This window comes from Erinaceus europaeus, chromosome 1 (genome assembly GCF_950295315.1).
Source record: "Erinaceus europaeus chromosome 1, mEriEur2.1, whole genome shotgun sequence".
NCBI classification, from domain to species: domain Eukaryota; kingdom Metazoa; phylum Chordata; class Mammalia; order Eulipotyphla; family Erinaceidae; genus Erinaceus; species Erinaceus europaeus.
Genome location: NC_080162.1, coordinates 107,407,010 through 107,419,603, shown reverse-complemented (window position 1 = coordinate 107,419,603; position 12,594 = coordinate 107,407,010). Strand labels below are relative to the sequence as shown.

Genomic DNA, 12,594 nt, shown 5'->3' with positions numbered 1-12,594 from the left:
CTGCAGGAAAGGTGGGCTATGTGGTAAGACTGACTAAGCTAGTTAAACCCAGACCACAGTGCTCTGGGCCAGGGGTGACCTCCTGAGCTTAGCTGAGCCAGTCCTTTAAGCCCCAGCAACTTGAATGAGGAGGACCTGGGACACTGTGGGGGATCTGAGCTCATAGGAAGTAGGAGAGGAATCAGCAAAACTGTGAACAAATGTCACAGTGGAATGAGACACACCAATAAGCCCAGGACTCTGGCTTGCAAGGAGAGACAGGAAAGTTGGGTGGGTATACAGCAAAAATGAGAACTGCCCTTCACAGCTCAGTCTTGGCCCCAGCTGGGCCTTGTCTTTGTCCCAGGAGTCTGTGAATTGCTGGCTGTGCCCAGTGATACTCCACCCCACCCTTACCATCACCAGCCCTTGAGGGTTTCTGCTTCTGGGAAGGAGACAGCCTGAGTGAACCTCATTCTGATTGACTGATGGGAGTGTTAGCAGCCATGTTTTGCAATAGCAGAAGCTCAGGCCAATATGATGTGACTGGAAAGCAGCTCAGCAAATGAACGTCTAGCCACTTGTTTCTGTATCCTTACCTGAGCCACTGCCAGTGAAAACCTCAGTGAGCCCAGACAACAGGGACAAACAGGCAGATCAATAAAGCGGTCTGCCTGCTCAACTCCCCCACTATGTGCCTGCACCCAGTCTCTCCTGTGAACTCAAGGCTGACACACACAGGGGCTGCTGAGCGGGATCCCCCCTCCACAGTGGCTGGCCGAACACGTGAGCTCGCAGGTGAGCTAAAGAAATGTCAGCGCAACGAGTGCCACCCCAGCATGCTTCAGCTCAGACTGTGTCCAGAGACTTCAGGTGTGGAATGACAACCCTTCAGCTTCATCACTCGGGTGGGACCTTTCCTTTCATAGTATTCTCTAATTCCATTCCAGGTGGTCCACTCCCCAATAAAGTCCCCAAACCTAGATATAGACCAGATCCCCTGAGATAGAGCATATTTTCACACATGTCCATAAACCAGGGCAAAATATACACCTGAAAGCAGAAGTACACAAGAGTCTGCAGTGAGTACCCCCCAACACTTCATCCGCACTATTCCAGCCTTTAGGTCCATGATTGTTCAACACTTTGTTTGGCTTTGTATGTTAACTTTCTTTTCAGCCACCAGGTTCCGGATGCCAGCATGATGCTGACCAGACTTCCCTGGACTGACGACCCCACCAATGTGTCCTGGAGCTCCGCTTCCCCAGAGACACACCCTTCTAGGGAAAAAGAAAGGCAGGCTGGGAGTATTGAATGACCAGTCAACGCCCATGTTCAGCAGGGAAGCAATTACAGAAGCCAGACCTTCCACCTTCTGCAACCCTCAATGACCCTGGGTCCATGCGCCCAGAGGGATAGAGAATGGGAAAGCTATCAGGGGAGGGGATGGGATATGGAGATTGGGTGGTGGGAATTGTGTGGAGCTATATAGCCCTCCTATCCTACAGTTTTGTCAATGTCTCCTTTCTTAAATAAAATTTTTTTAAAAAAAAAAGAGGAAAAAATGAAGAAATGTCAGGAGGAGAAGACTTAATGGGAATCATTCTCTTCGCTCCCGCACTGCTGTGCTCACTGGTCAGAAGCGCCTCTGCCAGCAGGCAGGGACTCACTGTCTGGTGAGGAAAGGTGAGTAGGTTGGGGGGGTTCGGGCTCTTGTGCCTGAGAAGTCTCCCCCAAAGGCCCTCCAAACTGTCCATGTAGGTGCTACATGAGGGACTCTCTCCCATGTGTGCATCAATCAAATCACTGTGACATTCACTGATTCTAAGGATCTTCCCATCTTATCTGACCACCGAATTGACAAGTCTACCTTCATTGACTTCAATGGTATCACAACAGGAATGAAATTTTAGACATTCTTTAAATAAAATAATCGAGGGGGTGGCAGTGGGTACCCACAGCTTAAAGCCCACTGTCCACTGCCCAGCTGCTCTTGGCCCCGGGTCGGGGAGGCCAGGGTATCAGCGTGGCTGGGGGAGGGGGCTTGAGCCAGACATTGAGACACAGGGGTTAAAGAGAAAGGAAAAGGAAAAGACCAAGACAGGAGACCACCAAGAGGAAAAGAGGCTTAAGGTGAAACTGTGCAGAAAGACAGAGCTGACATGACCCATGCGAGAGTCATCTGCAAAAATAAAATAAAATTAAAATAAAATAAAAAAGGAAGAGGTAGAAGAAATGAAAGAGGGTCTAGTTAGGGCCAGGTCAGCTGTTGGCCCATACAGGGGCCCCAGGCTAAAGAGGTGGGTACATCAGCTGGGAAGGATTTTGTCCTTGGCATTTAAGAAAATGCAGATCAAACACAGGACCCTCTATGTTCAGGCACTGCAGATGAAGTTCCTTAGATAAGCTCTAAAGTCCTGTTCAACCCAAGAACCCACAAAAGTGAAACATATGGTAGATCGACTACAGACACATTTGGCAAGTCTTAGAGCAGCAGAATTACCATCACCCTTTAAAAGTGAAAGCAGCACATTTGCAGCAAAGAAAAAGCATGATTCTATGCCATGGTTAATCAGCTTACAGACCTCATGACTCTGAGCTGAAAATAGAAATCGATTGACAAAGGGCTTAGTTGAATGAATACATTTCGATCCTCGGCAGGTTACTGAGGCAGTGAGAGATGTGTCAGCATGGTCCCCTGCAGTCTGGCCTCACAACTTGCACTCACGCCTACCCACCTCCCAACCCCCCACCCCAGCAACCTTGCACCCACAGTGCTGGATGCAGCATATGAAGCTGGATGGACTGTGAGTTCTGGCCTTCAAGAAATGACCTGAGCAGCACCTGCCTTTGGTGCCCTGAGCAGGAAAGCCCAGGTCACACCAGCAAAGCAACCCCCTCCCCTCCCCTCCTACAGAGGGAGGCAGAAGACACAGACAGAGCTTCCCGAACACTGGGCATCACTCACAGCCTCGACAGAGCCTGGTTATTCTGGAACAGTAGTTCTGGTAACATGTGCAGCAGGTTCCGGTTCAGCCGTCTAGAAAAAAGAGAGAGAGGAAGAGTTAGAAATTGCCTACACGTCTGGGAACCCCAAAGAACTTCCCAGAAAACACTGGAATCAGAGAGAAGGCCCAGGGGTCAAATCGTAATACGGTCACTGTGGAACCCCAGGGAAACCACCAGGTCATAGGTCATGGCTAAAGAAACACTGGTATAAAACACAGACCCTGCTGTCAAGTCTACAGCAGAGTTTGAGCTCTATGCTAGGATCTCCTGTAATAGTCCTAGAAGATAATCAGCCAATGGGGCAAAAGAGCTGTTTGGGAAAAAAAAAAAAAAAAGAAAGAAAGAAAGAAAGAAACATAATTCTGTTTGGCTACCTCCTAAGAGGTCACTCTCTGTCTGCTGTGTCAAGGTACTCTTTTCCCACATGATACAGACAATTGGAACTGAAAGAAGTTTACTCTAGAGAACAGGTTTGTAGGGAAAGATATCACTGCCTTGGGGGGACAGACAAGGACACTCTTAGAGGTTACAGAAGGTCATCAGATGGCTCCAAGTTCCATAACTCCTCCTGCAAACTGTCCCTATATTTGCACTGCCTTGTTTGGTTTTGTATCCCCCCCCCACACACACACACACTCTTCTTTTTGCAGTTTCAATTTTTGGGTTTTTTTTAATATTTATTTTATTTATTTATTCCCTTTGTTGCCCTTGTTGTTTTTTTATTGTTGTAGTTATTATTGTTGTTGTCATTGTTGGATAGGACAAAGAGAAATGGAGAGAGGAGGGGAAGACAGAGAGGAGGAGAGAAAGATAGACACCTGCAGACCTGCTTCACCGCCTGTGAAGCGACTCCCCTGCAGGTGGGGAGCCGGGGCTCAAACCGGGATCCTTATGCCGGTCCTTGTGCTTTGCGCCACCTGCGCTTAACCCGCTGTGCTACAGCCCGACTCCCAGTTTCAATGTTTGAAAAAACAACTTTTTATTTTTTTTGCAGCTAAGGTTATGACTGGAGTTTGATACCTGTATATCAAACCCACAGTTCCCAGCACTCGTTTTTTTTTTTTTCTTTTTCTTTTATTTGATGGAACAAAGAAATTGAGAGGGGAGAGGGTAATAGAGAAAAAGAAAGACAGACACCTGCACACTGCCATGAAACTTCCCTCTGCAGGTGGGGAGCAGGGTCTTAATCCTGGGTCCTTGAGTATAGTAATGTGTACACTCCACCAGGTGCACCACCACCTGGCCCCGGGGCTGGGGGGAACTCTTACGGGAAAAAAATTGTTCAACAGTTGGTTTAAAGTAGAAAATGAAGGGGGTCAGGTAGTGACACACCTGGTTAAGCACTCACATTACAGTGTGCAAGGATGCAGGTGCTAGCCCCTGGTCCCCACCTGCAGGGGGAAAGCTCCATGAGTGGTGAAGCAGGGCTGCAGGTGTCTCTGTCTCTCTCCCTCTCTACCTCTCCCTCCCCTCTCAACTTCTCTCTGTCTCTATCCAGTAGTAAATAAATAAATATTTAAAAGTAGTAAAGCAGAAAGTCAAGGTCAGCAAGACAGCTCACCTGGGTAGTGCACCTGCTCTGTCATGTGCACCACCCAGCCTCAAGCCCAACCCCCACCGCACTGGAGGGAGTTCCAGGATTGTGAAATCGCATTCTCTTCCCTTCTGTATCTCTGTAGCTGAAAACATCAGACTTAGAATGGTGAAACCCAGGGCAACAACAACAACAACAACAAAAAATCAAAAACAAAGAGGAAAGTCAAAAGGATGCCAAAGGAGGGGCCGAGCACGGTGAGGGGCCTGCAGGTGGCAAAGAATAATCAGTGTTAGAGTGTTCTTTTTTTTTTTTTTTCTTTTTCCCTCCAGGGTTATTGCTGGGCTCGGTGCCTGCACCATGAATCCACCACTCCTGGAGGCCATTTTTCCCCCTTTTTGTTGCCCTAGTTGTTGCAGCCTCGTTGCGATTGTTATTGCCATTGTTGACGTTGCTTTGTTGTTGGATAGGACAGAGAGAAATGGAGAGAGGAGGGGAAGACAGAGAGAGAGGGGGAGAGAAAGATAGACACCTGCAGACCTGCTTCACCGCCCGTGAAGCAACGCCCCTGCAGGTGGGGAGCCGGGGGCTCGAACCGGGATCCTTACGCCGGTCCCTGCGCTTTGCGCCACGCTTAACCTATTGTGCCACCGCCCGACGCCCGGAGTGTTCTTATGGAGAACTGCCAGCCGACCTTGTCAGCTCTTGCGGTGTGCCAGGCACTGGGATAAAGGTTTTATGGGCGTCACCTAGGGCTCTCTCTCTCGAGCAGAACAAGGCCTCACATCCATCCACCCATGCACAGAGCCTTGGTGTCTCTTCAACAGCCCCCCAGGGGAAGCTCCCCCAACCAGCACCCCACCTTGTGCTCAGAAAGTGTCTGTTGATGCTATTGATCTGTCTCCCTCATAACCCAGGGAACAGAGATGCCCAGAGGAGAGTGACTCACCCAGGACACTGCCAAGAGGTGGAGATGGGGTGCTGGAGCCTGTCTTTCCCAGGATCCTATGCTAGCTGTTCTCCAGTGCTAAGCAGAGACCCCCACTCAGCCAGTACAGAGAGACTGAAAGCCCCACCCACTCCCACACAGGTCCCCAGAGGGCAGCAGCCCAGCCACACATAGCTGCTCCTGCGGCCATGCTGTCACGGTGCCCGAGAACCAGTTATGTCTGTTCCCAAGCCTGTTTATGCCAGAGGTGCTTATAATTATATAATTTAATTAGCTATTACATAAATGAACGGACAACGAGTGTGAAAAGGGTGAGTCGTCTCGGCGAACACTGAGCTTTGAGAAGAGTCAGTAAAAGGAAAAGTTGCTAATTAAAGATCTGTTGCATCAAGGGAAAGATGAACAGGAGAGGGTAGCATCATCCACCCAGATGGAGTGTATGGGTCTTAAAAAGAAAAAAAGGGGGGGGAGTTGGGGAGTACAGCGGGTTAAGCGCAGGTGGCGCAAAGTGCAAGGACCTGTGTAAGGATCCTGGTTTGAACCCCTGGCTCCCCACCTACAGGGGCATCACTTCACAGGCAGTGAAGCAGGTCTGCAGGGGTCTATCTTTCTCTCCTCCTCTCTGTCTTCCCCTCCTCTCTCCATTTCTCTCTGTCCTATCCAACAATGATGACAACAATAGTAACTACAACAATAAAAAGAAACAACAAGGGCAACAAAAGGGAATAAATAAATAAATTTAAAAAAATATATATATATGTGTGTGTGTATCACTCTACCCTAAAGAAACTGAAACCAAAAATAATAAACAAGGTTGTGTGTGTGTGTGTGTGTGTGTGTGTGTGTGTGTGTGTGTGTGTGTGTGTGTGTAGAAAGAAAGGTCTTGGCAAATAATAAAATAAAACAAGAAGAAGGAAGGAAAGAAGGAAGGGGACAGAGAAAAAGAAGCTGGGGAGAAGAGGTGCAGTGAACGCACATATAGAACCAGAGAGACTGCTCAGCCTCTTAGAGCAACAGCTTGCACGCTGAGGCCTCAGAGGCCACAGGTTCAGTCTCTGGCACCACCTTCGGACAGAGCTGAGCAGTGTTCTGGCCCTCTGTCCCTCCTCTATGATTCTCTCGTGATGATATAATATATGTGTTTTAAAAAGTGCACATTTTTAAATTTTAACTTGACATGTACAGTATCTGTGGCATTTCTTTTTTGACTTATTCATTTATTCAATTTGATTGGATAAAGAGAAATTGAGAGGGAGGGGAAGGAGACAGAGAGTGAGAGAGGAAGACATCTGCAACTCTGCTTCATGAAACTTCTCCTTTGCAGGTGGGGGCTGGGGGCTTGAATGGGTCCTTGCACATGACGGTGTGTGTGTGTTCAGCTGGGGGCACCACCGCCCAGTCCCCTGCATGGCATTTCCAGTTCCCCACCGCAGGTCTCTGACACGGCAGCGGAGGTGTGTGGCCATCCACAGGAGCACCAAGTGACCCCAGGGACATAGCAGGTGACCATCACATGCCCTAGAAAAACCACCTGCCCTGAAGTTGCAGGTGACCCAGCCCAGAAAGAAAGAACCAGAAAGGACAGAAGGCACAGAATCTGCAGCAACAAGCCGTGACTCAGAAAGGAGGGTGCTGCCAGGCCTTGGATGGGTGAGGCAGGCATGACAGGGGCCAAGGATCATGTCCAGACCCCCCCCTCCCCCTCTGCCCCAGGGCATGGCAGCACCAGAGCTGCAGCTGGAATCCACCGAGGTCCCAGCCAGCCCCTCAGAGCCAGGTCATGAATATGCATTTTCTTCTGAGCCTTTGCAAGAAAACAAACACAGGACTAAACATCTGTTGGAGCTGCAGGCTCTGCATCACTTGGTCTCTGGAGAAGGAATGCAAAAGAAAGGAAGGCGGTCTTGGTTTTCTTCCAGGCTGCAGGAAGGCAAGGAGACGAACCTCTCCTCTTCCCTTGATTTAATACCTTGTTTTCTTTGAAATGAAAGAGGAGAGTGAGGCATTAGGTCATAGTCATTAAGAGCTCAGGCTTTGGAGGCAAACTGATCCAGGTTCTAATTCCCTCTTCTGCACTTAAATCACTTAATAATCACTTAATGAGGGAAGTGCCTAGACTTCTGTGCACCCCCATTTCTCCTCTGCAAGATGCCAGAGCACCATGTTGTTTTAGGGATTAAATGAGATACAAGAGGGGACAAAGAGCTCATCTCGGTTTTGGGCGTGGAGGAAGGCAACCCAAAGCAGCCACAATGCAAATATAAACTCATCGTAAGGAAATTCACAGGAAAGGGAGAGCGCGGAGTCTAAAATTAAAGTTATCTGTTCCCCCACCACTCAGTGTAGTGAGAGTCAAATAGAGTCAATCCTTCCCCTTCACCTGTCTACTAGATACCCACAAATCAACTCCACTCATAAGAATGGCCCTCCTCACCCTTTCCACTGAATGTTATGCTGTGAGCACATTCCTGTAGTCTTAAGTGTTCTTCAAAAATATGATTTTACTTCAAAGAACAAGTTCTAAGCTGTACAAAGGCTTGTATTGAACTTTCACGCTCGTGTTCAAGACTTAAATATGGGGGATGTGATTTTACTGACCCTGCCAGTGCTGGCCTGAGTGCCAGGAGCTCGCTGGCCCTGTGCTGGCCCTGAAGACTGGGAGTCCCTCATGGCCATCTGACCTGGCTCTGCTTCCCTTCTTATCACCCCCCTGTACCCCACAGTAGCCCTACTCCTTGGTGGCCCCATGCCCCAGCCCCTCATGATAAGAGTATCTACTTCTATAGATGTAATAAAAATTTGACTAGTTTTTTCATGGGTGTTCATACACCCTCTTTTAAATATGCATTTATTGGGAGTTGGGTGGTAGCACAGCGGGTTAAGCACATGTGGCACAAAGCGCAAGGATGAGTGTAAGGATCCTGGTTCGAGCTCCTGGCTCCCCACCTGTGGGAAGAGTCACTTCACAAGCGGTGAGGCAGGTCTGCAGGGGTATATCTTTCTCTCCCCCTCTCTGTCTTCCCCTCCTCTCTCCATTTCTCTCTGTCCTATCTAACAATGACGACACATCAGTAACAACGGTAATAACTACAACAATGAAAAACAACAAGGGCAACAAAAGGGAAAATAAATAAATAAATATAGAAATTTTTAAAATATGTATGTATTAAATTTTAATTTTTTGTATTTTTTATATTTATTTTCCCTTTTTGTTGCCCTTGGTTTTTTATTGTTGTTGTAGTTATTATTGTTGTTGTTATTGATGTCGTCGTTGTTGGATAGGACAGAGAGAAATGGAGAGAGGAGGGGAAGACAGAGAGGGGGAGAGAAAGACAGACACCTGCAGACCTGCTTCACCGCCTGTGAAGCGACTCCCCTGCCGGTGGGAACCCGGGGGCTCGAACCACGGTCCCTATGCCGGTCCTTGCGCTTCACGCCACCTGCGCTTAACCTGCTGCACTACAGCCCGACCCCTTGTATTAAATTTTAATTTGATAGGACAGAGAGGAATTAAGAGGGGGAGGGAGTATAAAAAGGGAAGTAACTGCAGCATTACTTCATTGCTCATACACCTTCCCCACCACAAATGAGGACCTGAACCTGGGTCTTTGTGCATTGTACCATGTGTCCTGGCCCTGAATTTATATCTTCTATATCCACCAGAACAGCTGTGTCTAATTTTCTGTTGAGTTTAAACAACATGCAACAAATATCTTGATTGATTTTTTTTTTGCCAAATGTCTGACTTTTTTCTATTTTTAAAATATTTTTCTTTATTTATTATTAGATAGAGAAACTGAGAAGGATAGGGAATAGAGACAGGAAGAGAGACACCTGCAGCCTTACTTCACCACTCCTGAAGTTTCACCCTGCAAGTGGGGGGGGACCAGGGGCTTGAACCTGGGTCCTTGCATATTATAACGTGTGTGCTTAACCAGGTGTGCCACCACCTGGTTCCTGATTCTTTTTTTTTTTTATTGAGATGAACTTTCTGATTCAAAAGGCCAAACTTCAAGACTCAGGACACCTGTGGCCACGTCACCTTGCAGGGGGACAAGCCCAGAGGCCATTCTGGAAGTGAGTGCCCCTCACTCACCCACCCACACACACCTAACCCATACCACATTCCTTTTCCTCTTGCTCATGATCACCCACCTGAAATGCAAGCCTGGCCAAGACCTCCTAGCAAGGGGCCAGGCAGTGGTGCACACAGTTGAGTGTACATGTTACCATGTGCAAGGACCTGGGTTCAAGCCCCTGATCCCCATGTGCAGAAGCAGTGAATCAGTATTGCAGATGTCTCTCTGTCTCTCTCTCTCCCTCTCCCTCTCTCTCTCCCTTTCCCTCTATATCTCCTCCTTCCCCCAGAATTTCTCTGTACATGCTAAATAAATAAATAAAATATATTTTTAAAAGTCTCCCCCAGCAAACTTGAAAAACCTTTAAGAAACAAACTGCGTAGATCAGGAATGTGCTGCCACCTTACACCCCCACCCTTTAGCACTCAGAATACACAGCTTCTAGGTGGCCCTAGGCCTTCCCCAGCAGTACTCCCAGCAAAACCACTTCCTTTTTAAAATTATTTATTTGATAGGACAGAGAGAAATTGGGAGGGAGGGGGGAGAGACAGACACCTGTAGACCTGCTCACAGTTCTTTTTTTCTTTTATCTTTGTTTGTTTATTGGATAGAGACAGAAATTGAGAGGAAAGGGAGACAGAGAGACACCTGTAGCCCTGCTTTACCACTCATAAAGCTTTCCTCCTGCAGGTAGGGACTGGGGGCTTGAACCTGGGTCCTTGAGCATTGTAACATGTGCACTCAACCTGGTACGCCACCACACAGGCCCTCCTGCTTCACAGTTCTTAAAGCCCCCTCACACCTCTGAAGAGGCTTGAACCCAGATCCTAGAGGATGGTAACAAGTGTGCATTCAACCAGATGCACCACTGCAAACACCCTGGCAAACACAACTCAATGAACAGTGGAGAAGTCTGGGCAGTGAGACTTCAGGAAAAAATTTCGCATCCTCTACACTGTGTGGGCTTTTGCCATCATGTATCTTCAGATGGCAACAGAGAGGCTGCGTTTAGAATGTAGGGTGAAGACTCTCCTTCGTCCTGTTTCTGCCACCATCTCCAGATGACACCAAGTACACTTGAACAGCTGCACCACCACCCTGGTCCCCCCCCTTACACCCCCATCCTTGCCATGTCAGCCCTGCTGCCCATGGACACTCACAGCCGCTCCAGCTCCTTCATGTCGTCGAAGGCACCCCGTTCCACCACTGTGATCTGGTTCTCCATCAGCTGCCTAGAGGGGCACAGAGACAGGGACAGCAAGGGGAGGTCAGACAGAAACAGGGGCATGAGGGGGAGAGGCAGGACCAAGGTCTGAGAGGCAGGCAGGCCCATGTCCTGGCCTGAGTGGACACAATTCTACAAATCCCCTAGCACTGGCCGCTCAACATGGCCAGCTCTCAGACAGCAGGGTGCATTTCTGGATCCCACCCCAGGACGCAGCCCCCCACATGGCAGTTGGCCTGGGGCACCTGAGCACCAGCCATCGGACCACAGGCAGCAGGGCTCACTCTGAGCTGCAGGCACACAGACCCTCCTTTAGCCCAGAGGGTGCAAGGCCAAGGGGCAGAGCAGTGGGGGCAGCTAGTGCCAAGTGGGCAAAGCCCACACAGGCTGAAAAAATGCTCTGCATTTGGCAGGCAACACCCCTTCTGCCCACACCCCCTCAGCACCTGGCTCCATCTGCTAGCAAAACCACCTGGCTCCATGTCTCCACATCTCCTCACACTGACATGCCCAGAGTGCCCTTTCCCCTGCAGAGCACTGCGCCATGGGGCTCCTGAGATAGGAGACCTTCACCACTCTCAAGCAGGTGGCTTAGCAGCTGTCCAGGGTGGGGGGTGGGGGAGCAGACTCAGAATAGGTTCCTGGATCCTGGAAGGGCTCAGAAATCGATGGAATCAAGAGCAGCAAAGACCCCTGCCCACCCACTGACAGCTAAGACCCCAGAGAAGATCAGCCACAGGCCCAACCTCCTCACAGGCCCCCAGAGCTGCAGAGAGGGAGTTCTGGAAGAGACTCCAGGACCCCCGTACTATCTTGAGAGTAAAAGGTGAGTGGTCCTATGGTGGTCTGAATCTAAATTCCCTCCCTGCCTAGTGGGGTTGGGGGAAGGTGACTCTTATCTGTACACCACATTTTTTTTTTTTTTTTTACCAGAGTACTGCTCAGTTCTGGCTTATGGTACTACAGGGGTTTGAACCTGGGACTTTGGAGCCTCAAGTATGAGACTCTCTTTGCATAAACATTATGCTATCTACGCCTGCCCCACACATCCTTTGTGAGCAGAGCCAGAATTCACACTGGCTGCACACTGGCTTTCTCTAAACCCTCCCATCCCAATCAGCAGACCAGGCAGAGGCAAGGGGACCTTGCCCTCTACTGCCCCCTTCCACTGTATTCCTTCTCTAGTTGGGGGGGGCTGTGGCCTTGCTAGCAAGCTCTTCTGGCATACAGCTTCACAGAACTGTGGAGGCAGTGAGACTGTGAGAGACACAGCATGTGTGCCTCCACGAAGGCCCATGGGGCTGGATTAGGAGCAAAGGCCTTGAGGGAGGTGGCCAGAGATCTACTGGGTCCTGAGGGTACAGGCTGATCTGATAGGTGTGTTATAAGAAAAGAACATCTTCAGGGAGCACTCTATGTGCACTTGCTGGAGAAGGGGCTGGGTCAGGAGAGCCATGGCAGCTACTCCCAACCCAGGGAGAGAGTCCTCCCTAGCCCAGCCACACAGGCACCTTCCCTGAGACCTTTAGCCTCCGGAATGGAAACAAGAATTTGCCGCGGTCTCGCTGTCTCATCTGTGGAGCCCAGTTCTAGCAGTGTGAGCAGTGGCTTCCACAGGGTCTCCGGAGGTGGCCATTGAGAAGGATCGCCAGTGACTCTGCCCATCCCAGGCCCAGCCAGGAAAGGACCACTCATTCCCCTCCACCCTGCAGACCCCATACTCACAGCACCCGTAGCTGCTTGAGCCCCGCAAAGTCATTCCTGTGGATCCGAGTGATATTGTTGCCGTTGAGTTCCCTGAGAAGGAAAGGAGAACAGG

The 12,594-nt window shown here is 49.5% G+C and overlaps 1 protein-coding gene across 5 annotated transcripts in view; it reads right to left on the bottom strand.

Annotated features, from left to right (window-relative positions):
* SLIT1 (slit guidance ligand 1) overlaps window positions 1-12,594 on the bottom strand; it is a 227,781-nt gene that overhangs the window by 182,892 nt on the left and 32,295 nt on the right. For all 5 annotated transcript variants that reach the window (XM_007532657.3, XM_060192763.1, XM_060192742.1 and 2 more), the window contains exons 2-4: window positions 12,501-12,572; window positions 10,711-10,782; window positions 2,948-3,019 (exon numbers count right to left, since the gene is read on the bottom strand). In XM_007532657.3, the coding sequence (XP_007532719.2) occupies window positions 2,948-3,019; window positions 10,711-10,782; window positions 12,501-12,572 (216 nt within the window). The remainder of the gene's footprint in view (window positions 1-2,947; window positions 3,020-10,710; window positions 10,783-12,500; window positions 12,573-12,594) is intronic.